We start from the raw sequence: 23,487 nt of genomic DNA, 5'->3' as shown, positions 1-23,487 counted from the left end.
AAATATATATATATATATATCTTTCTCTAAGTTTTTGTACAATTAAACATGAGCTGCAGGTATGGAAAACATTTTCAGGTTTTGCTGTAAATGTTCTTCACATCTTCATCCAATATTTTATCCTCTCCCACATTCTTTTATATAAAAGAGACATTATGGGCATTTAAATACAGAGAAACAAAAAGAAACTTGTAACACCAGAACCAATTTCAATGCCAATTGTTTGAATCATGTATATACTTCTTAATAGCCATACTTCCTTTCATCTTGCAAAATGCATGCAAAGTGTACTTGATCCATAACCTTTCTAGCATTCATTCAGTTATATTACAAAAAGGATGGATAGACACTTTATTAGGTACACCTTACTAGTACAGGGTTGGTCCCCATTTGCCTTCAGAAAGCTGACCAAAAAAGAACACAAAGGCTCGTCTCACATTGCCAGAAAACATCTTGATAATCTCCGAAGCTTTGGGGGAAATATTCTGCAAACTAATGAGACAAAAATGCAACTTTTTGGAAGGTCTGAGTTATATTAAATCTGCATAAAACTAACAGCATTTCATAAAAAGAATAGCAGACAAAAAGTCAAACATAGTGGCCGGGGCTCCTTTACTGCTTAAGGACAATTTGATGTAATGAGAATATGTGAACAATAAATTCTGCTCTACCAGAAAATCCTGAAGGAGAATGTCCAGCCATCAGCTCAAGCACACTTTGGTTATGCAGCAAGACAATGATCTGAAACACACCAGCAAGACCACCTCTGAATGGCACAAAAAAAAGCCCAAAGTGAAGGCTTTGGAGTGGCCAATTTAAAGTCTGGACTGAAATCTGATTGAGATGCTTTGGCATGACCTTAAACAGGTCGTTCATGCTTGAAAACCCTCCAGTGTGGCTGAAGTAATTCTGCAAAGAGTCAAAGGTCATCCACAGCAATGTGAAAAACTCTGCAGGTTATTACAAATGCTTGATTGCAGTTCTTGTTGCCAAGGGTGGCACAACTGTGGATATCATTTTTTTCACTTAAGTGAAATTATAATTTAAAACTGCACTTTGCATTTACTCAGATTATCTTTGTCTAATATCAAAATTTATAACTTGAATTTGTAATTTGAAATGTGACAAAAAAAAAAAAAAACTAGGTAATTTTTCACTTTATAGAAAAGCTGCCTAAAATATCCTAGGAAGTCACCATACAATTAAAATAAAAACACACTCACCCTCTTGATTATTTAAAGATTTTATTTACACACAAAATATAGAAATATAAAGTTTTACCTAAATTAGCAAATATTTTGCATATGTTAGCTTGCTTTACAAACAAAAAACAAAGTGTTAACATCCGATGCTGCTGACATTTCACTAACAGTCTGCATGTGGACCACTGCTGCTCTGCTCTGAGATCCAAAGCCAAAGAGAAGATGAAAATAATTTATAAGAGGCTCGGGATGGCCGAGAAGTATACATGAGCCACTCTTCACATCAGTGTAGAGCATCAGATTTAACTGTCAACAGGATTTATATTTTATGTTAAGAGGGTAGGATTACAAATCTGAGGTTAGCATCAAAGTCAGTTTTAACATCATGCTTGTTACAGCCCAACCAGACGCTCACTGTAGTCGCATCGAAGGAAAAATGCAGCCAATTACTGACATCTCAAAAAAGGAAGCAGCAGATTTAATTTTCAAGTGACACAGAAATAAATTAGTCAATCTAATAGCGCTCAAACAAGCTGATCAGAAATTAATAAATGTCAATAAATAATTAAACACCACAGTTCAGGAGGGTTACCTTCTACACAGGAGGTGAAAGATTATGAACAATGGAGCACTTAAATATATTAAAACATTTATAAGTCGTAAGGATCTTTGGATGGCCAGAAATGAGTCAGGACTTTGTGGATGTTTTTGACTGTTCACAGCAGGGGCCTCATTTTCAAATTCAGCTGGTAGGGATTTAAAGCTTTGCTTTGACATGGAAATGATCTTCGAACGTCTGGATTTGATGTTATTTTTCTGCCGGTTTGCTGCAGTTTGTCCTGCATACACATTCAAGCCTGTAGTGAACTTTGCATGAGGTTTATGGCCAACGTGGCAAGAATGATTAGATGACAGATACGAGTAATATATTGGCAGGAATGACAGAAAGGGTCAGTTCATCCCCCAAATCATTTGCATCACTCCTCTGACCTGTGCTTTTTACGAGCTGCTCTGTCAGAAGTCATGAGGGTGCAACTAACAAACATTACGGCTCAGCCGAAAGTGACCCCACGTTTCCATCTTATTATGCCACCTCACACCGGATCAGTATAGGTGTGCAAATAGAGCTCCATGTCAGACTTACACTGACCTTTTATAAATCAAAACACCCTGTGAGGAAAGAGCAGATATTAAAGATGAGCACACACAGGTGTAAGGTCATGATTAACTTATAAACCACTAAGAGACTGTGTAACAAACTATATAATTTCTGTGGAAAAGCTCTACTCTTCATTTTGTAAATACTTTTATCTTGAAAATCAGAAAAAATATGTACATTAACTACTATATACTATATACTAATACACAGTCCTATAAGAATATGAGTTAATTCAGGTCTATTGGTTTGTCTTTTATAAAGATTTTTAAGGCTTTTTCTGTATTTTCAAATTCCAGACATGCAGCAAAGATGTGCTGAACTGGAGAAGAGTGCAAACTTTTGAGCAAAGATTTCTCCATCTTCATTTGCATATCAGTATGGCAACAACTTTCTTCTGTTTAGCAGAGGGGACGGGACCAACTCACTATTATTTCATCCAGATCTGTTTGTAATTAATGATTGATTGGTGTCTCTAGCATCTATTTCACAGTTTTAACTGTTGGCATTTTAAAGTGAGCTGAGCCCAGGCCCTGTTTAATAGTCAAATTGCACATAACAGTCCATGCCACACACAGATGTACATTCACAGGTCAGGCTAGTGCAGCCACTTCCACAGCCCTTTGTATGTTTCCCGGCACTCTATGATCTTCTTTTATAAAATTAAGAAAAAACAGAGCTATTAGATTACACAACTGGGTAGATTAACGGTTTATCAGCAGACAGAAATGTGTGTGTTGGAGGTTTTTGTCTGCCAGCATCATTCTTCAGGAGGGGAGAGGAGACGGGACTCTGTTGGCGTCTGGATTCCTGAGAGGAGGTTCAGGCTCGAGCTCGAAGCTGATGTTAACAAAGGAGGCTGCAGACGTCTCTGGCTGCTCCACGGTAGCCAGACGAGGAGCCGTGGGATCGTCCCGCTCGCCTCTCTTCTGCTCCCCAAACCGGCGCTCTGCTTCCTCTGCCAAACGATTCTCCTCCTCCTCCTCTTCCTCCTGCAGAAAGACAACAGTGTGTCAGATGGTTAATGTTTGTGCTCCTCCGTTGGAGTAAACAGCTTTTAAGCTGCAACATTGTGTCGTACCTCTTTCTTTATGCGGTAGTACTCATCTATAGCATATTGATACTTAGGAGAAGTGATGCCAAATAGAGAGGCCAGTCTCTCTCCCATGTAGTCACACACTGCAAGAAAAAAAAAAAAAGAAATACACAGGTTAGAGGCATCTTCTAAACATTTGAGCCAGTTTTGTTTTTGTTTTTTTTTGTTTTTGTGATAATCATGAAACAAGTTGTGAACTATACATTTGCAAGGCATCTAATGTTGCTGACATTCTGGGCTTTCCAGAGTATAACATTTCCTGACCTTCCCAGTTCTAAAAGCTCTTTTTTAAACTCCCATTTCAGTACCTCCATGGTTGTAAAGATCCGACCCTTAATGCAGGTGGACTACTCGCTTCCACTGTCATCCCTGAAAGTGACTGCACCAGGCATGGGAGCAGCTCTGATTTAGTGGCGTGTGACAGACCAACCTTCTATTTTCTGGTTTTTTAAACTTCTCTGGCATTAGAATTATTTTAATGTGTGCCAGCTGGCAATTAATGAGTAACTTTACACTACAGCTTTACCTGAGATAGTGGAGGTGGTCATTCTCCACATTTGGAACCAGAAGTAAGGACCCCAGGTCAGTTTGGACTAGAACACACATGAGAACATAAGACATGACAAAAAAATTATTAAATCTAAAAAAGCATTTTAAACTGGACCTATTATGTGTATCACTCCATCTTTTTATTACTGGACTGTAATGGAGTAGGTATGCATGATTCACAGATCACAATAATGCTTAGGTGTTCATGCTCTGACTGGAACAAATCACTTTAGCTAACTTTTCCCTGCTGAACTTTCTTCCTCTTTTACACTCACAAACACAGAACAGAGTATTAATAAGAAATAGTGCAGTTCCAAATAACCGCAAACATGTTATAGTTGCTCTTGACACTCAGTTTTACATTTAATATCTTATGTCTCACCTTGCTAAATGCTACACTGTGTTCACCAGCTAACTGAACACTTCAGTTAAGGGACTTAAAAACTACAACTACAAGCACAAAAAAATCCTTGAGAACCTGAAGTCTTGTGATTTAAGACACCTTTCCAAAATGAATTAGCAAATTAGATGTGTGTATATAAAATTAAGGAAAGAGAAACTCTGCACTCCACACAGTCCTTACAAGAGGCCTGCTGTGTAAACAGCCTACCGGATCTACAGGAACAACATTTTTCTTTGTCGTCTGCTCCTCTTCTTCCTCTTCGTCAGTGCTGTACTCCTCCATGGTCTCTCCACTGGCAAAGTGGATGGTCCTGCGTGGGACCTTCACCTTCCCTGGCCTTCCCACAGGTTCCTCCATCTCCACAGTGTCAAAGTCCGCCTCCCCTGTTGTACTCTAGTAATAATTCAAAACAGCATTAATAATGATATTGTTAATAAAGTAAATAAGTCAATAAAAATGGTAGAGGAGGAAAAAAAACACATTAACTGGAATAAAAGCCTTTCTTCTGACAGAAAATGCTCAATTTCAGGTCTGACTTAAGGAATGCAGGCAGCAGACCATTTCACAAGGTAGGAGCGAGGCCTCGTAAGGATTTAAAAGTAATTAATAAAAGTTTAAGATCCATTTTATTTACAACAGGCAACCAATGAAAATGATAGTGACGTAGAAAAATTTCAGAAAGTTCTCAGTGATTATGATTGACTACAACTGGTAGTTTCTCTTTGTCAGCCTAACTGTGTTGTTACTGACCAATACTCAGATCAGTGGGAAAGTCTCATGCTCTGGGGCTATTTTGCTGTTTTACTGGTACATTGAACAAAGTGGATGGAATAATGAAGGATGAGGACTACCTCCAAATCCTTCAACTTCACTTCAAATCAACAGCTAGACGGCTGAAACAGCTAGACGGCTGGTTGGGTGTTCCAATAGGACAATGATCCCAAACACACATCAAAACTGACTTTGAAATGGATAAAGCAGATTAAACTTCTGGAAAACCTTCCCAAAGCCCCGACCTCAACCCTGTTGAAAATTTGTGGTCTACGCTTAAAGGCCAAGTCAGTGGAAGGAAACCAACCGATGTAAATGAACTCTACCAAGTCTTCCAGGAAGAGCGGTCAAATATCCAGCCAGAATTATACCAGAAACTTGAAAAAGAACAGTTCTAAAATTACCATGATATTCACGCCCACGATGACTGGATATAAATTCCTCAGCGCATCTGTAAATGTGTATGTATAAATATAACCAGCAATCAGAATCTTCCCTAAAATCCAGCCTCCGCTGGGGTCTAACTTACTGTTTACAGGGACAAACGTATAACAGTTCAATGTGTTTTTCTAAATCTGATGGCACACAAAACACAGGTTACCACATCTGCACTCTAGTTAGTGAGTTAAGTGACTCCACTGCTTTGTTTTGTGCTGCCCGTTAGCTTCTTTGCTAGGGAAGTAATGTCCAATGAATACAACAAATCTTTAATTTCGCTTTCACATACGAGAAAATGACAGATGTTTTATTAGCATCGACCTACCTTTTCGGTGTCCATAGTTTGTCCCAATGAAACGTTGGCATTAGTCAAATACAGCGACAAATCTGCCATTTCACCTGTTCCTTCCGCCTCACTGTTTTCGATGGTTATTTCCTGTTGCGATTGGGAAAAAAACTGCACTTCCTGTCTGATAACGTCATAATAAAGTTTACATTTTTCAAAACCTTAATGGTAAAGGTAATAAAATCTTGTTTTACTTTGCCAAGCAGAAAAAATACTCAAAACAAGCACAAAATCCCCAGCTAAATTTTCTCTCCTGAAGTTTGATCATATTTTTATTAAAATAAGAGCATTCCGACTTAAAGTGTTTTATTTTGAAAGAGGACCGGACGCCGCTGTTCTCCTGCAGCTTGCTCCTCTGTTGGTGTTTTGGTCCGGTTGGCTCTGCTGCTCACTCGCCAAAATGACAGCGAGGAAGTCTGGTTCACGACTGGAGACCGAGATAGAGCGATGCCGCTCGGAGACCCAGTGGGACAAGATACCGGAGTTGGTGCGACAACTCTCGGCTAAGCTGATATCAAACGGTAGGAAGTGGACCGGGTTCTCCGCTGTTCGTTCATCCGGTGTACGGGGCCTTCTGCCCGGCCTCAGTCCTCGCTACTTCCTGGCAGAGGCAGCCGATAATCTGCTTAGGAGCAGTTAGTCGTAAAGGTTTAAGAAAGAGATCTTACGGGGGGGGCTGTTAATCTTTAGGGAGTCTTGAGTTAAAGGCGTGGATAGCTTGCGCTACTGTGACCGAGTTCCTGCGTTCTGACAGCTCCGTTCCTCTTCACACGGAACTTCATTCAGAAATTTGTCCATTTACGTTTTGGGTGTTTGACTAGTGTGGCGAACCAATAACGCTTTACGAAATGTACTTCAGCAAATACCGTTCGAGTAAAAGAAACAAAATAAATAAATAAATAAAAGCAAAACACATTTATTTTACATTTGTTCAGTTATTTATTTACCTGTCTGTCTAGCTCACTGTCCCCTTGCCACCAGATTAACCGATTTTGGACGCTCTCGGGGACTTGCTTGAGATTTTACTGGATTAAAACCACCTCTACTGGATTTGTATTGGTGCCGAATTTTCCAGAAGCTTACACTTCTCAGTTATTCCCCTTAACAGTTACTCCATGAAGGCCATGCGTTTGCTAAAACACCTAAGCACTTAAATGTGGTATTTTTTTCAATTTGACTCTGGGTGGCTAAGATAACTACAGTACGTGCTAGCTCTCAGACCGCTTTCTGAGAGCATCATTAAACGGCAGTGTGATATTTTACTTTAATTAATACAAACCAAGCAATGCAAAGCTCATGTTTTCATGATATTTACTGATAAAAAAAATTATAAAAATCACTTGTAGAAAGGAATCTCTCACTTTCCTTCATGACATTTTAAATGAAAATAAGATGAAAGATGCAAAGTACTTTAACAGAACTGCATGCAAACCCCCATGTATGCCAACCTTTTTCATGCACTTTCAATCTGCTTAGCTTTTATGTATGAATATCATACATACATTCTGGTCATTGCATGTGTAAAAAATTAATTGGGCTGCCATAATAGATTTATTGTATCTTGGAGGTGGGTACTGTCCCTGAACTGTGATAGTAGTACTGTATATTTTGTCTGATGGGAGAAGATCGAACAGGATGGGAGGGGTCAGTGAGGATGCTTCTAGCCCTCTCAGTGATCCTGGTGTCACAGTGTGAAGTTATGGAAGGCAGACTGTAGCCAGTATTCTTGGAGGCTCTACGCACTACTTTTACAAGCTGTTGTTTGTCCAGATTGGTTGCGTTACTGTACCGAGTCAGGATGGAGAAAGTAAGCACACTCTCTCTAACAACTCTATAAAAATGGATCCTACCTCCCCAGCTGATCTCGTATCTTCTTAGCTGCTCTGGTGGTTGATAAGGATTGATGCATAGTGGTGCCACGGAAGTGAAAGAAAACCCTCTCAGCAGCCTGGCTGTTGATGGAGAAGGGGAGATGCTGAACTGCTTCCATTCTAAAGTTTAGATGTGTTGAGGATCAGGTTGTTGTCTTTGCACCACCTTACCTGCCATTCGTACCTCATTCCGGTATAGAAATAAGATCTACTACAGTGATGATATCAATGTGGTAGATCTTATTTCTATACCGGAATGAGGTACCACAGTGATATCATCAGCAAACCTACTTAAAAGAAGGTAAACAAAAAAAAAATGCTTTAAGCTTGCCTTTGGTGGACGGCCACAACCTTTTTGCTGGGCGCCAGAATGTTTTTATAACAGCTCAGAGCATAAAAAGTCAAAGCTTGTTTTTAACACACGCGAAATCTGTTCCTGATGACCTGAGTTGTCTGAATGTTTCATAAGGCACAAGTAAATTCAACATTTAAGCACATTTAGTGCTTCATGTACTAGCTTTGGATTTTGGGAATGACCAGCAATTATATATAAAAGAAGGCTATATTATACAACAGGTTATATTAATATTGTTTGGCATGAAAATTCTGTAAATGGCACCAAGAGCACAAATGCGGTTTTGGTTGAGGATTCTGGATGAGCTGCAGTTGTCTGGATGATTTTTTTTTTCTTTTCATTGCACACTGGTGGGTATGTGTGGATGAATATCACAAGCCCGTTGTTCCGAAGATACACTGCACTTAACACACTGTAAATGTGCATGCTGCTTTGTCCCGGAGCTGCTTAATAGCGGCATCTGGCAGCATATTGTAGTCAGTCAAAAGAGCCAAACTCCAGATACTGACAGATTATTTTTGCAGGTAAAAGCCAAACATAAGCAGCTCCATCTGAAATATATAAACATAATTGAAACTTTGAAATGCTCTGACCCCAAACTGCAATGCTTTGCTGTCCTTCAGTAAATTTAGTTTACACTGTAACAAATAAATAGTATTTCACCAAAGCACCACGTCTCAGCTTTAATTTGTCCAACAGTTCTCCAAAACCAAGGTTCAGTTCATGCCTTGATTTTTGGACCATGCTTTGGTTCATACTTTGGGTTTTTCTTTAGCAGATTAATAGCAAAAATGCAAAAAGGCGTATAATTTGAATATCTAAAAATATTCAAACACACAATTGCCACTGGCATTTATACATCATAGTTTATACAGTAATACTTGGGGTGTTTTGAGCCTCTGTTACTTCCATGCTTATGTTTGTGTTACTTCTTTGCATACTTCTATGGCATTAAATCAACTTTATGTTACTTGGCACATTCACACATTTTGTTTGAGTGTACACAGGTTACAGGGTTTGGCGCTGTTGGCATCTGGTTGTAGGCTAGGGCTTGGGTATAGCTTTTATTAAAGAATAAGGTAGATAAATACATTGGGTGGATTGCATTGGTGTCACTGCCTCATGTACAAACTCAGGTGGTCGAGGGGGGTCTTTAGCCAGGTATTCAGCCTACGTCAGTCGCTGTCAAACATCAAAGGCATATCATGAATGAAAATGGTACACCTTTCCAGGTGATTATACTTAAGATTGTGGGAGGAAGGAGGAGGATCCAGGGAGAACCCACAGAGGTACAGGGAGATTATGCAAACTCCACACCGAGCAACCAGAGATAGGCAGGTTAGGGACAAACCTGCTACTGAATACTGTCTCCCTGGTGTTTGTGTGGATGAGCACTTTTTAGAGGCAGGTGCAGTTTCAAGTAGCATGTTCCTTATAAACCAGCCAAGTGGGGTATAAACATCTGGAGCTGTGAAACCAAAACTTGGTAGTTTGAGGTTTAAATAATTTTAGCTAAGACTAAATCCAAGCCTCAGGTGCTTTCTGTGTTCAGATAATTGGTTTAAAGTCTGTGTGCTTAAAATAGATTGATAATTAACATATGCATGACCTAAACAAAAAGTCACATTAAATTTTAAGAGTTTTGGTTGGCATCCTGTCTTTGAGAACAGAGGAGAGAGCATATATATTTTTTCCTCTCTTTTCTCTGCATGATGTCATTGTTGGTCGATATCCTTCTGTAAGCATAGAAGCCCCACCCACCTGCTGTGCAGACCTCTTGTTTGTGAGGGGCAGCCAGTCAGAGGAAAGGAAACTAGCTAAAAGAGATTTATTTTGAACTGGGAGTCATGTGTATGAGCATAATAGTGCTCAAAGTCTTGGAGATGGGGGGGGGGGGGGTCTAAGGACCAGAAGATGCAGTATCATGCTCCCTCTAACCTCCTGCGTGTTCTACATGTGTGTAGATGACCTGGGCGAGCTGCTGTTGGGGGAATGTAAGCTCCAGACGTACCTGAAGGAGAATCCCATCAAGCAAGGTGCCAGTCCCAGAGGCCAACGGTCAAAACTGGTGGAGGTCAGGAAGCACCTCACCGCTGCTCTGGACAGAGGAAACCTCAAGGTAACCATGGAGCTGAACATCAAAAATCTGAACATACAAACATCCTTTTTTTGTTTGTTTGTTTTAAAAAATATATTTATATTAATTTATTTCTCTCCTCCAGCCTGATTACCTCCAGGAAGCCAGCCTGTTGATGGCCAAACTCTGCTATGTGGAGGGAGAATACAAAGATGCTTTAGGTGACTCACATTTCTCACATTCAGCTTTATTTATTTATTATTTTTAGTAAAGAAGTAGCTCAATTTATTAATGCGTAACTTGTGATTTGACAGGGCACTATAGCAAAGTGAACCTGGACGACATGCAGCTGGTTGGAGCTCCTGTGTACAGGCTGTCTATGATAGCAGAGGCTTATGCGACTAAAGGTACACACACACACACACACACACACACACACACACACACACACACACACACACACACACAAAGACTTACTTTGTGTCCTCCTTATCCTCATCTCGACTGTCTTCAAGCTAATCAGCGCTAATCTCCACAATACCTCTTCTCTCCACATGGTGGCAGTCCAGTGCCATAGATGAGCAAAAGCAGGCGACAAACCTCACTGTCTGCCCTTTAATAAATTGAACTAACTGTATTTGGAAGAACTTTTATCAGTGACAGTTGGTGACATTGTCAAATAGAGGAAAACACTGATGACTGACTTGTCAACTTTCAGTCACGCCCTGATTCTTCATCTTCTTTCTCTTTCCTCCTCAGGTTTGTGTCTAGAGAAGGTCCCAGCTGCTTCTCCATCTCTATCCAATAAGAACACTGGGTCTCCAGCGTCGAACAGGAGCACGACGGAGCGGGAGCAGGAGATCATCACCTGCTACGAAAAGTCTGGAGACATTGCTTTGCTCTACCTGCAGGAGGCCGAGAAGGTGTGTCGTAAGGCTGTGATAACTTCATGGAGTGCAGTATTTTCTCTGAAAGTTTTTTTTTTCTCATCCTGGGCGTGTGATGAACATCCCGCTGACTGTGTTCGAGTTTGACTAATGCGTCACCGCCCGCGACAGCCAACTGGCAAACAAATCTCTTCGTCTTTATTTGCCGAGAGCACAGACTGAGCAAACTGCAGTAAAACTGAGGAAGAGACAGCTCAAATACTCCAATATAGATGTAGTTATACTTAAAAGAAATTTAACAAAATAGGTGCAATATTACAGGTGCTGCTTAAGGAAAAATTTAGGAATGTGGCAACATATATTAGATGGAGACGGGAAAACCTTATGTTTATTTTAAAACAGAAAAAGCAGCATATCAGATGCTGAAACTGTGATATTTGATTGTTTTTTGAGAATCTGATACCAGAAACAGATATCTTTCACAACTTCTTTTAACAACTGTAAAAGAAGTACAGCAAGGAAAGATTGCTTTTTCTTTAAACAACACTAGGAAAAATGGGTACAATTAATCAAATCATCCTTTTTTTTTTCTTCCCCTTAGAGATTAATCTCTTTATCTCATGGTGTACAGTCTTCTTATAATGCACTCAAACTATTTCACTATATTCCATACACGCCTCTGGATGTATATAGTTACAATAGGATTTTTATTATTGTTTTCCAAAGCTACCTTGTCTGTCTTTTGTTCTCACAGAGACAGAGCAAATGCTGCAGTCTCAGGTTTGACTGTTCGGATGTTCAGTCGATGCACTCTCAAATTATAAGCAGCAGAGCAATCACAGGTGTTATTTTCATAAGCAAGAAAAGCACCATGTCAACAGCCTTTCAGGATTTTTTGGCAGGCTACTTGTGAAAAAAACCACCCCTACCTTTCCTTACATGTGGACGCCTCCAAACCCAAAAGCAAAGCGTTTGCAGCTAATGAACTTCTCCTCAGAAGAAGCTGGTGTGGGTAAATTTTGCTTAATTAGGTCCAAAAAGACCAAAGTGTTTTAAAAGCAGGTTTAGTTCTCCGGTTTTAGTTTGGTATAAGATTTTTTTTGTCATATTTTTGTCTTTTGTAACACATCCACTGTTTTCATTGGATGTCAAATTTGGACTGCAGACAGACCAGTTTAGCAGCTGGACTCTTTTACTAAACACAGACATTATTTAAGATAATAATCCTGAATTGAAACCTGTGGGATAATTCTGCAACAGGAAAGCTGGTGTTAGAAGCTGAACTTCTGCTGGGGGACAAAAGCTTTTAAAACCTTAATTTGTGGCAAAGTCAGCAAACTTTTAAGTGTTTTAATTAGTTTTGGCTGGGGATTCTATACAGGCCAAATTAAATTAAAGTTAATTTAGATAATGCTTCAAAGTAACTGCCCAGATAAGTTTCAAGTGGCGGGATTTGTTTCTAGAGGAGCTTTGCAATGGTTTTCTAACACAGTTTGGCATTATCTCACTGAAATAAGCAAGACATTGCCTGGATGGCAGCATATGTTGCTCCAAAACCTGCATATATTGTTCATAATTAATGAGGCCTTCATGGTTTCTGAATGATGTTTATTTGTATATGTTTTTTTTTGTGTACTAAAGTTTTTAATATAAGATGCATCTTATTTATCCCAGACGCTGGGAAATGTGTGTTACAGCAGCCAAAACATTAAAAACAATCTATTACAAAATAGATTTAAAATAGCACAAAATATCTCAGTAAGGTAAAAATTAAATGGAATTAAATGGTAAAAATAATATCAAATAAAATGGAGCTGAACAGGTGAAAACTTGAAGGTAAAAATCAGCAAAAGTAAAACAGTTGAAGCCTATGCAGTGATTTCCACCGCAGAGTCGTGTCTGTTTTTAATGCAGTGCCGCCTGAGATTAAAATAAATCTTATTGATTTAGGTTAGGGGGAGTTCAGTGAAAACTTCTTGTTCTTCTTCTTGTTTGTTGTTGTATAGGCGTTGTCAGCAGGGATTCAGAACCGCAGTCCTAAGCCTGGCCCGACAGCTCAGGACCAGGAGCTGGGCTACTTCCTGGAGACAGGCCTGCAGAGGGCCCACGTGATCCACTTCAAGAACGGGTAAGAGGGGGGACACAGATGGTGGTGGTGAACCTGAGAGATTAGAAAGGAAGGTTTTTACCTCTCTTGCTGTTGCTGAACTTGTTTTTTTTTTTTTTTTTTTTTTCTTTCTGAAAAAAAGCTTACCAACCATCTGTGGGCACTCTTCACCCACTCTGCAGTTGTGGTGTTACAAAGCTGCTGACAGGTGGAATAAAAGCACAAGAAAAGTGTGAACACGGTTAAGTAATGTTCACAGTTCAGCTCAGAGCAGTTCACACAGTGGTGTTGTGTTAAATGCAGCTGGTGGTTTCAGTGTTGCAGCAGCTGTTAAAGACCTCATGGTAGATTTGTAGTGGTCTACAGTACATGAAGTCAGCCACTCTGTCCTTCAGCTTTTTTTTTTTTTTTTTTTTCTTTGCTCATTGCTAGATGATTGTTTTTGCTGTGGAGCCAACCAAAGATATGTAGACTATATAGATGAATAAACATATAAATATTAAAATATAGAATATATATATATACACTATGTTGCCAAAATAATTCACTCATCCATCCAAATCAATGAATTCAGGTGTTCCAATTGCTTCCATGGCCACAGGTGTATAAACCATGCACCTAAGCATGCAGACTGCCTCTACAAACATTAATGAAAGAAGGGGTCGCCCTCAGGAGCTCAGTGAATTCCAGCGTGGTACCGTGATAGGATGCCATCTGTGCAACAAGTCCAGTCGTGAAAATTTCTTGCTATTAAATATTCTACTGTTAGTGGTATTATAACAAAGTGGGTGAGATTGGGAAAGACAGCAACTCAGCCACGAGGTGGTAGGCCACAAAAATCACAGAGTTGGGTCAGTGGATGCTGAGGCACATAGTGCACAGAGGTCACCAACTTTCTGCAGAGTCAATCGCTACGGACCTCCAAACTTCATGTGGCCTTCAGATTAGCTCAAGAACAGGGTGTAGAGAGCTTCATGGAATAGGTTTCTATGGCTGAGCACCTGTGTCCAAACCCTACGTCACCAAGCGCAATGCAACGCATTGGATGCAGTGGTGTAAAGCACGCCGCCACTGGACTCTAGAGCAGTGGAGATGTGTTCTCTGTAGTGATAAATCACACTTCTCCTGCCTATATTCCAGCCTATAATTCTTGACCTCTCCTGTCATGTATGTGGCCAAAGTTTCGATAATGGGGTCGGCCTATGTAGACAGTTTTTTCTGCTTTGCATGATGTAAATGAAAGACAATATTCCAAATACGGTCATTTCAGTCACATGGAAGCCCCGCCCACCTCCCGTTCAAACCTTCTGTTTGCAAGTGGCAGCCAGTGAGAGGAAAGGAAACTTTCCTCTAAACAGTTTCTTTCAAACATGATGAACTAGGAGCTGCACCAAGGCTCAACATGATATATATTTTAAACATGTTAATGATGCAAAGATACTAGTAGAGTCTGAGAATAAAGCCTTTGAAACTTATGAAATGCTTCTAATTATACTTCAGTATATCATAGAAACATCTGATGAAAAGATGTAAAAACACTGAAGCAGCAAACTTTGTGAAAACCAATACTTGGGACTCATTCTCAAAAAGAGCAAGTCCACAGAATGAAAGCTGAGAAAGAAAGTGAGGTGAAGGGAGCTAAACCACCTTGTTTCTGACAGAAGATAAACTGAGGGGCTGCACTGAGGCCCAGTTTAAGAAAAATTAGGAAAAAATTATTTTGAACTGTGAAACATGCAAAGCTACTCAAGTAGTCAAAGAATTACTTGTGGAAATGAGCACATTAGGTCTCCTTTAAGGCTTTTGCGTAATCTTACGCACTTATGCACTGATTTACATGTCGATGGTATGTAGAGTGTACACAATATGTTTGTAATCAATCATGTAATTCCTGCTTCTTCTCGCCATCATCTAGCAACCTGACACAAGGTGTGGGCAGGTTTCGGGAGATTCTTCGGGCTGTTGAGACCAGAACCACCCAGAACCTACGAATGGTGAGGAATGAGTTGTTTTGTTAATATACACCACCCTTTACTTAAGGGATCAGTTTGGCATTTTGGGAACGTACTTATTTGCTTCATAGGTGTTTTTTAGGTGCCAGACTGCAGATTTTGTTCTTGTTAGACATAAGCCATTTCAAGACACCCTGTTCAAACTTGTGCATCTGTACAGTACAGAACAGGCTGTTGTTGCACCTTTAAGCTGACACGAGGCTGTCAAAAGTCAAACTGACGTCTTTGTGGAAGGGCTGTCTCAGGAAAAAAAAATCATGCTCCAGAATTTCAGTTTTCTCATCATTTTGGCTATGCAGACAGATGAAATGATGACTTGAAGAACGTTTGAAGCAGCATTAGAGCTATGCGTCAGTGATTGGAGATCTGAAGGGGGAGAAACCTCAAATTGCAGGGCACTGCTGTCCATCATTTATTTATTTATTGCTAGAAAATTTGCTGAATGTTTCCATAAAGTCACTAAGTTACCAATAACAATGAGCTAAACTGATGGTCACTGCTGTATTCAAATTACATAGATTTGCACATTAAATATCCAAGTCCCCAAAATTGAAAATCGAACACTTATCCAGTGAACAATGGGTACAGCGCAATGCAGATGCTTCCGTTTCCAGGCTTTCCTGGTCTCCTATCTGTGGAAAACTCCAACTTTTTCTCATCTTAGCAAGAAGGAATAAGTCCATATTTGCCATATTGTCAAATTATTCTTTTAAACATGTCACTGCTTCCTCTAGTAATGCTCAACTGCTTTACTGTCTTCTGTCTGTTGGGTGAAACCCCAGTAAAGGCTATTAAATCCAAAATGCACAACTAGACAGTTGTAGATTTCTATAAGCGTGTGCATTATGACAAAAGGATATGCAGTCTATGCAGTGGTATAAGAAGTTAATATACAAGTGTTATGTTCATGCAGACCATAGCCAGACAGCTTGCAGAGATCTTGCTCCGAGGAATGTGCGAACAGAGTTACTGGTCTCCTCTTGAAGACCCACCCGTTGTGTCCCCCCTGGATGATCCCACACGCCAAGGACACACTCATAGCAAGAGCTACAGCCTAAGCCGACGCCCACGAGTGTACTCGGGAGAGAAGTAAGATGGAAAACAGTCAGCATGAATAGCAAATGAAATCTGTTGCTAGTGTACTTTTCCACCAATTTGTCCTCATCACTTTTTTTTTTTTTCTTTTCCCTTTTTCCCTTTTATCTCCTCCTCATCCTCTTCCAACTTCATCGCCCTCCTGCTGTGTTCCCAGTCTGTTTTGCCCTCAGGAGAACACAGAAGAAGCCTTGCTGCTGCTGCTCATCAGTGAATCCATGGTAAGGCACAAACTCTCTGCAGAGTGGTCCATGCCAAACCCTGACACTGCAGGTTTTCTTTTGCATCTGTATCAGTGCATTAGTGTTCATTTGTGTATTTCAGGCCAACCGTGATGCCGTGCTGAGCAGAATTCCCGAACACAACAATGATCGGATCATCAGTCTGCAGTCTGCCTCTGTGGTGTACGACCTGCTGACTATAGCTCTGGGCAGGAGGGGGCAGTATGAGATGTTGTCAGAGGTAAATAACCTCTCTGTGCACTGCAGTGGTTGTGACTGTGGTGTCTAAATCTGCTAATTTTCTCGTAGTACACCTCAGGAAATTTAAATACTCTGTTGTTTATTTTGCGTTTTTCTGAACAACTGTTTGAACTTTGGTGCCTACAGATACCCTGACACAGCAGAAAAATTTGCCCTCTTTCAGTGTTTGGAGAGAGCCATGAAGTTTGCCTTTGAGGAGTTCCACTTGTGGTACCAGCTCGCCTTGTCGCTGATGGCAGCAGGCAAATCCGCTCGTGCCGTTAAGGTTCTCAAGGAGTGTATCCGCCTGAAGCCCGATGACCCCACCATCCCGCTGCTGGCCGTAAAACTGTGCATTGGACCTCTGCACTGGGTGAGAACCGTACAGCTGCCATAAAGTCAAAAAGAGCTAAGAGCTGAATCGGTATCTCAGCTTCTGTAGCTGCCCTGTGAGGGTGGGCTTTGTTAACAGGTTTAACTACCATCATCAGTGTTTAACCTTCTCTTTCTCTGCCTGTTCCATTTCTCATCATTCAGCTTGATGAAGGGGAGTGCTTTGCAAAGATGGTGATTGACATGGGAGAGAAAGCAGCTGAATTCAGAGCCAAAGGCTACTTAGCCATAGGCCTGGTTTACAGCCTCAAAGCCACTGATGGTAAGTCTGTATAATAGGAAAAAAGTGCCAGGTGTAAAGGTGCCCTATCTCAAAATCGTCTCTGTGTGAAACCCTCCTATTTGCAGCACTGTCACTTCAAACTTGCACATACAGCAAGCATTAACCTCAAAATGCATGAGTCAATTTTTAAAGCCCAGCACTGGTCAGGAGGACTTCCTGCATTTTTTCCAGCATTCACAAGGTTGTGCATCATGCATTTGTCCTTCCTGTTCAACCTGAAGGTCTGCTGTAACACCCTGAGGCATCTGAGGTGCAATATTCGGCACGCCACCATGTAGCTGATTTCACTCCATTTGAAATTCAAATTGAAGGGTCATTTTGTCACAGTGCAGGGAATCCCGTGCATCACAATTACAATGTGAAAGTGGCCATGGCAGGACTTCCAAGAAATCCATGTAGTTCATGAGGAGATGGCCTTGAAGGGGATAGTGGCCGGGACTAAAAGATCCCTCTTTTCTGGGAAAAAGAACTGCAGACCTTTTGTAAATGTGACCTTTGACCAGGGGCAAGTGTCAGAAAATATCTTGTACTACCGCTAACGTGGCCTACTCATTTGTGTTTGTGCTGTTGTTGGACAGTAGAGGTCCTACCAGACAAAGAACTTGTTTGTAGTGAAGTGTAACTGAGTGATAACAATGAAAACTGCAGCAACCATCTCTTTATCTTTGGGGTTTTTTTCGTGCTCCTTCCTCTTCGTGGTGAACTTGCTGTTCTTTCCTGTTTAAGCCAACTTTTCAACCACTCATTACCATCATGGTGTCTTGAAACCTGATATGACAAGCGAGGCTTGGAGCTAACTGTGAGACTGTATGCTCATTGCCTAATGACTTATCAAGTAGTTAACTAATCAGCATACCTGTGTAGTCCTCCTTTCTAAATGCAAAATGAACCGAATGTTTTATGCAGTATGACCTGAAATGAGAACCTGAGCCCATCAACTCAGGAAATCAGGAAAGTTTATGAGGTCATGTCTGAGGGCTCTTTTCCCATAGGTGTCTATGGGAGCCTAAATCTTTTTGTCTCCAGTTGGCCATTAAAATAAATGCAAGTTTAAGGGTTTCACTTTTCAGACCCAGCTGCTACGTCTATCTTTTATACTGTGTGTGTGGTTACTCGTAGTCCGTCACCCTGCATAGCTAAAGACCTTTACAAACATGATGTTTTGTACCATTCCCCAAATGAACTTAAAGGAAAGGATGTATTATTTATTGTTATGGCCCAGCCATGAGGTCTCTCCTCAGTTAAAATCATTACAACTTCTTATGTTTTTAGCTACTTTTGAAGTGGTTTACTTTAATTATTTAATGAGTCTGCCTTCTGGTTCTTTGTTCCTCCTTTACCATGTCACTTTTAAAAATTCCTGGAAATGCCCTTGTAAATGTGTTTGTTTGTTTGTTTGGTTTGATTTGTTTGGTTTTTTTTTTGCTTTCATGTATGTGTACAGTCATGGGGCTCTTTGACCACACTTTATCACATTTGTCAGCCTGTTATGAGGATGATGATGGCAAATATCTATTGTTTACATGAGACGATGCGCTCATCTGTTTCTGTTTTGGCCCTGCATATTTTGCAGTACGGGGGGAAAAAAAGTGTGTTTAAAAGGCTGCAGTGATTCATAAACAGTGTCACTGTAAAATGTATCTGTGTGTTTGTGTCTCTGCACCTCTTTAGCATCATTGCGGAGCACACAGGAGGAGTACCAGAAGAAAGCTTTAGGAGCCTTCCAGAGGTTTGGACTGAGCTGTGATGCTTTTTTACACCCACATTTTCCTCTTAATTTTCAGCTTTTTTCACTTTAAACTTATTACCCTGCCAAACCATTATATTTTACTTTCTCATTTGACTCTTCATACTTGTACTATTACTAATCTCTGCACAGTGTTTGGGTTTGATGCTCATTTACATAAATATGGTCAGTGTTTGCTTCTCTTTTCACCCTTTCCCTTTTTGCTGCAGCACTGACCTTATTTTCCCACAGGGATCTTTAAAGTTTTATCTAATCTTATTTAATTTTTTATTCGCCCCATCTTGAACACAACATCTCCTCCTTTCTCTTCTCATCTGTAGAGCTCAGAGTCTGTCTCCGACTGACCATCTGGCAGCCTTCTACCTGGCACTGCAGCTTGCTGTGTCCAGACAGGTAATGCGATGTACAGTCATGACAGGATAAAATCAGCAGTGAGACATGAAAGGCAGACATTCAGAATCAGAACTTCAAGGAGTTCCATGTCTTTCATTTTACATGGTGCTTTTCATCCCAAATGTTGTGAAAACCTGTAGTTGTGTATATGTATCTGTGTGTGTGTGTAGATCCCCGAAGCACTAGGCTATGTTCGACAGGCACTGCAGCTTCAAGGAGATGACGTCCACTCCCTTCACCTGCTAGCCCTGCTTCTCTCTGCACAGAAACACTACCACGACGGTCTCAATATCATAGAGATGGCTCTGTCTGAGTACCCCGAGAACTTCAAGTGAGCTCCAACACATCACACTGAGGCACACACGAGGTATCTTTATTTTTTTATTTTAACCGGATTGAGGCTGATCATGAGGTTTCTTTTTTTTGTTGTTTGTTTTGTTTTGTTTTTTGTGTGTGTGCGTGTTGTAGTCTGCTGTATACCAAGGTGAAGTTGGAGGCGATGTGTAGAGGACCAGAAGAAGCTCTGCTCACCTGTAAACACATGCTGCAGATCTGGAAGAGCTTTTACAACCTTACCAACCCCAGGTACACCCCCCAACCCCTCAAAAAAGTATCACATGAAATAGAAGGAGATCACTGATTTTTTTTTTTCTTTTTTTTTTTATTTTGTTTTGGGGTTTTTTTGTGAACTTTCTCAGGTAGGTAATTCCAAAGCCATGAGACCCAATAGTAGAAGCAGACGTCAGATTTAAATCTCAACTTTTCAAATTGAGGATCTCAGGCTGCAAACTGGCTCACAAAGGGTCAACATTTCTGCTCTGTAGCTTGGGGCCAGATCCAGATATGCTTTAAATGTGATCAGTAAAATGTTAAAATCAATTCTAAAAGATACAGGAAGCCTGTGGGGAGAAGCCAGGATTGGTGTGATGTTGTGCGATCTGCTAAAACCAGTATATAAGCCAACCCCCCAAGCACCTTAGAGATATAACTAGGAAGGATGAAATTTATGGAAAAAAAAACATCTGTACAAACACTGTAACCTTTGCAAAGATTGGATTAGACTAAACTGCCAGCTGAGTGCGCCTAATGGTAGGTTTGTTGTGAGTATTAAATCCAAACTTTGTAAGTAAACACTTCATGTAGGATTAGTTTATATTTACAAAGAGCCGGTGCACCTTGCTATGCTGTCCCTAATTAATTAAATGTACATTTGCTAACTTTCTTAATGTATTACACACTTCTTATTGTAAATGTCTGGATGGATTATAATGTAACTTTAAAAATAAGACCTTTCCCGACTCTGTTGATTCTGACAGCCTGTGGAGAGACTTCTTTGTGAAGGACTGGGGCCAAATTTTCTGCAAATATCCAAAGGATGCGGCATTTACGCTCAATCCCGAGTGCCGCTCCCAGCACCAACAGTGAGGAAGCTAACGTTAGCTTAAAAACGGTATCTACTAATCATTAATGCCAACAAACAACCGCTGCACAACACAGACCCAAGAAAAGGAAACACTGACTTGGCTGACGTGGCTTTTCATACTTAATATTAGCCAGAAGAAATCTACTTTTTAGTGGCTCTTTAGTCTAGTGGTTCAAACATTCACTTAACAAGCAAAAGATCCCTGGTTTGATCCCAATCAGTGTCAGGAAGGGCATCCCATGTAAAAAAAAAAAAAAACATCCAGAGCTGCCTACTGTAGTGACCCTTTGTTAATTTGATTCAAAGTTTGTGGGATGAACTATGACCCTGAGCCATTTTTCTTCTGGCTAATCTAAGCTAGTGCTCATATACTTGCTAACATGGATAAACCACTAGCTATCTCATGTAGGAAAATAGTATCTTGAATAAATAAGGTCAGCTAACTCATCCAAACTCCCAGGGATGATCTGGTTAACTTAACTGGCCTTTTTCAAATAACTTTATAAACTAATGTTAAGACCTACCCATCGCTGTATCCTTAAATTAAAGCAAGCTACTTAAATTGTTCTCCAGCTGTATTACTAGCAAAAGGATATTTGAGCAGCAGTGCTAGTTTGCCAGATAACCTGATCCATGATACTAACTCAATCCAAAGAGGATTTACTTTAGCCATCAACAAATTGTAGTGCTCTGAAAAACTATTTGCACCCTTTTTGATTTTTTTTTTTCAGTCTTTTGCATATTTGTCACACATGTTTAAGATCATCAAACATATTTTAATATTAGACAGAGATAACTTGAGTAAATAGAAAATGCAGTTTGATTTCATCTATTAAGGGAAAAAGTTATCCAAATCTACTGGCCATGTGTGAAAAAGTAATTGCCTCCTAAACCTAATGACTGGTTATTTCACCCTTGGGAGCAAGAACTATAATCAAGCATTTGCAACAACTGGTAATGAGGAGTTTTGGCCCACATTCAAGGGTTTTCAAGCACGAACGGCCCGTTTAAGGTCAGGACTCAACATCTGATTTGGATTTTAGCCCAGACTTTGACTAGGCCACTCCAAAAGCTTCACTTTGGGGTTTTTTTGTTTGTTTGTTTTAAGCCATTCAGAGGTGGACTTGCTGGTATGTTTCAGATCATTATCCTGCTGCATAAGTGTGCTTGAGCTTCGGGTCATGAACTGAGGCCGGACATTATCCTTCAGGATTTTCTGGTAGAGAGTAGAATTCATGTTTCCATCAATTATAGCAATTCGTCCAGGTTCTGAAGCAGCAGGGCACTACCATGTTTGACTGTTGGTATGCTGATCTTTAATGAATTGCTAACAAATTTAACAGGGCTCAAACCTTCCAAAAAGTTCAGCTTTTCTCTTGTCAATTCACAGAATATTTTCCCAGAAGTCTTGGGAATAATCAAGATGGTTTTTTTTTTTGGCAAATGTGAGATGAGCCTTTGTGTTCTTTTCGGGTTTTCTCCCTTGAGCAAAAATGGCATCCATGAGCGAGCTCTGTCTCTTTCTTATTGTTGAATCATGAACTCTGACCTTATGTGAGTCAAGTGAGGCCTGCAGTTCTTTTGATACTTTTCCAGACTGATAGACGCCAGTGACAACGTTTTGTTTTCCAGCCCTCGTGACTAAAGAAGCCACATGAACTTTTTGGGGCTGAAAAACACATGTAAGCTCTGTTTAAAAACTGCAACCAAATCAGTTTTACACCACCTCCAAGTATCACAATCTAAAGCAAAAGTCTTGCTTTTGTTCAGCACAATTTCTTATTTTTTCCCTATGAATTTGAGCATCTATATCACAGGGTCTGCCAGTTTCAGGTAAATGTCTATGACATAGTGTAACAAAACAAGTGCTGGTGCCCTGGATCTGTTTTCGATTAACTGGCTGGAGAAAACTGCAGAAAGAGCATCTACTGGGTAACCTTTCAAGGTTGAAACAACTTATAGCATCTGAGAGTAGTGTTAGGTAATAGTGCAAGTCAGTCGTGTTGTTTCTGTCTCATCATTGAGCGAGCAACAGAATGACTGCAGGTCACTAAACGCTCACCTGCCTCATTAATAACTCAGTTCCTTTGAAGCTTGATTTAACTAAGAAAACAAAAGGTAACTAAGGGACTAAACTGCTTTATGTCTTTGTTTTGGAGATCATGTTTGCTCAGCAGCTCAGGCCCAGTCTCTGTATATATGGGTGTGTGTGCGTTCGCTCCCTTTTGTTTACATCCATGTGTGTGTTTTGTGGCAGTGATTCAGGGCGTGGCAGCAGTCTGTTGGATAGAGCCATAGCAGACAGGCGACAGCTCAACGCCATGACTCTGCCTGACTTCAGCGACCCTGAGACTGGTATGTGCACACACACACACACACACACACACACACACACACACACACACACACACGGCCCCCGAGC

At 40.4% G+C, this 23,487-nt stretch overlaps 2 protein-coding genes across 3 annotated transcripts in view; one reads left to right on the top strand and one right to left on the bottom strand.

Annotated features, from left to right (window-relative positions):
- Positions 1 to 1,227: 1,227 nt before the first annotated feature.
- Positions 1,228 to 6,058, bottom strand: fam177a1 (family with sequence similarity 177 member A1). The gene is made up of 5 exons (XM_030718567.1): positions 5,941 to 6,058; positions 4,614 to 4,799; positions 3,981 to 4,047; positions 3,440 to 3,537; positions 1,228 to 3,350 (listed from the first exon to the last, which is right to left on the bottom strand). The coding sequence occupies exons 1-5, from the start codon at positions 6,007 to 6,009 to the stop codon at positions 3,126 to 3,128; spliced, it is 645 nt and encodes a 214-aa protein (XP_030574427.1). The 5' UTR covers positions 6,010 to 6,058; the 3' UTR covers positions 1,228 to 3,125.
- A 254-nt stretch (positions 6,059 to 6,312) lies between these two features.
- ttc7b (tetratricopeptide repeat domain 7B) overlaps positions 6,313 to 23,487 on the top strand; it is a 32,450-nt gene continuing 15,275 nt past the window's right edge. For both annotated transcript variants that reach the window (XM_030718561.1, XM_030718562.1), the window contains exons 1-17: positions 6,313 to 6,482; positions 10,152 to 10,306; positions 10,410 to 10,485; positions 10,579 to 10,671; positions 11,024 to 11,187; positions 13,158 to 13,279; positions 15,174 to 15,252; positions 16,184 to 16,359; positions 16,523 to 16,586; positions 16,690 to 16,827; positions 17,011 to 17,199; positions 17,364 to 17,481; positions 19,174 to 19,231; positions 19,570 to 19,642; positions 19,813 to 19,973; positions 20,111 to 20,227; positions 23,323 to 23,420. In XM_030718561.1, coding sequence (XP_030574421.1) covers positions 6,362 to 6,482; positions 10,152 to 10,306; positions 10,410 to 10,485; positions 10,579 to 10,671; positions 11,024 to 11,187; positions 13,158 to 13,279; positions 15,174 to 15,252; positions 16,184 to 16,359; positions 16,523 to 16,586; positions 16,690 to 16,827; positions 17,011 to 17,199; positions 17,364 to 17,481; positions 19,174 to 19,231; positions 19,570 to 19,642; positions 19,813 to 19,973; positions 20,111 to 20,227; positions 23,323 to 23,420 — 2,002 coding nt within the window. In that variant the 5' untranslated portion in view covers positions 6,313 to 6,361. The remainder of the gene's footprint in view (positions 6,483 to 10,151; positions 10,307 to 10,409; positions 10,486 to 10,578; positions 10,672 to 11,023; positions 11,188 to 13,157; positions 13,280 to 15,173; positions 15,253 to 16,183; positions 16,360 to 16,522; positions 16,587 to 16,689; positions 16,828 to 17,010; positions 17,200 to 17,363; positions 17,482 to 19,173; positions 19,232 to 19,569; positions 19,643 to 19,812; positions 19,974 to 20,110; positions 20,228 to 23,322; positions 23,421 to 23,487) is intronic.

This window comes from Archocentrus centrarchus, chromosome 22 (genome assembly GCF_007364275.1).
Source record: "Archocentrus centrarchus isolate MPI-CPG fArcCen1 chromosome 22, fArcCen1, whole genome shotgun sequence".
In the NCBI taxonomy this organism is placed as follows: Eukaryota; Metazoa; Chordata; class Actinopteri; order Cichliformes; family Cichlidae; genus Archocentrus; species Archocentrus centrarchus.
Note: the sequence above shows the minus strand (reverse complement) of the source record. Positions and strands in the feature narration are given on the sequence as shown.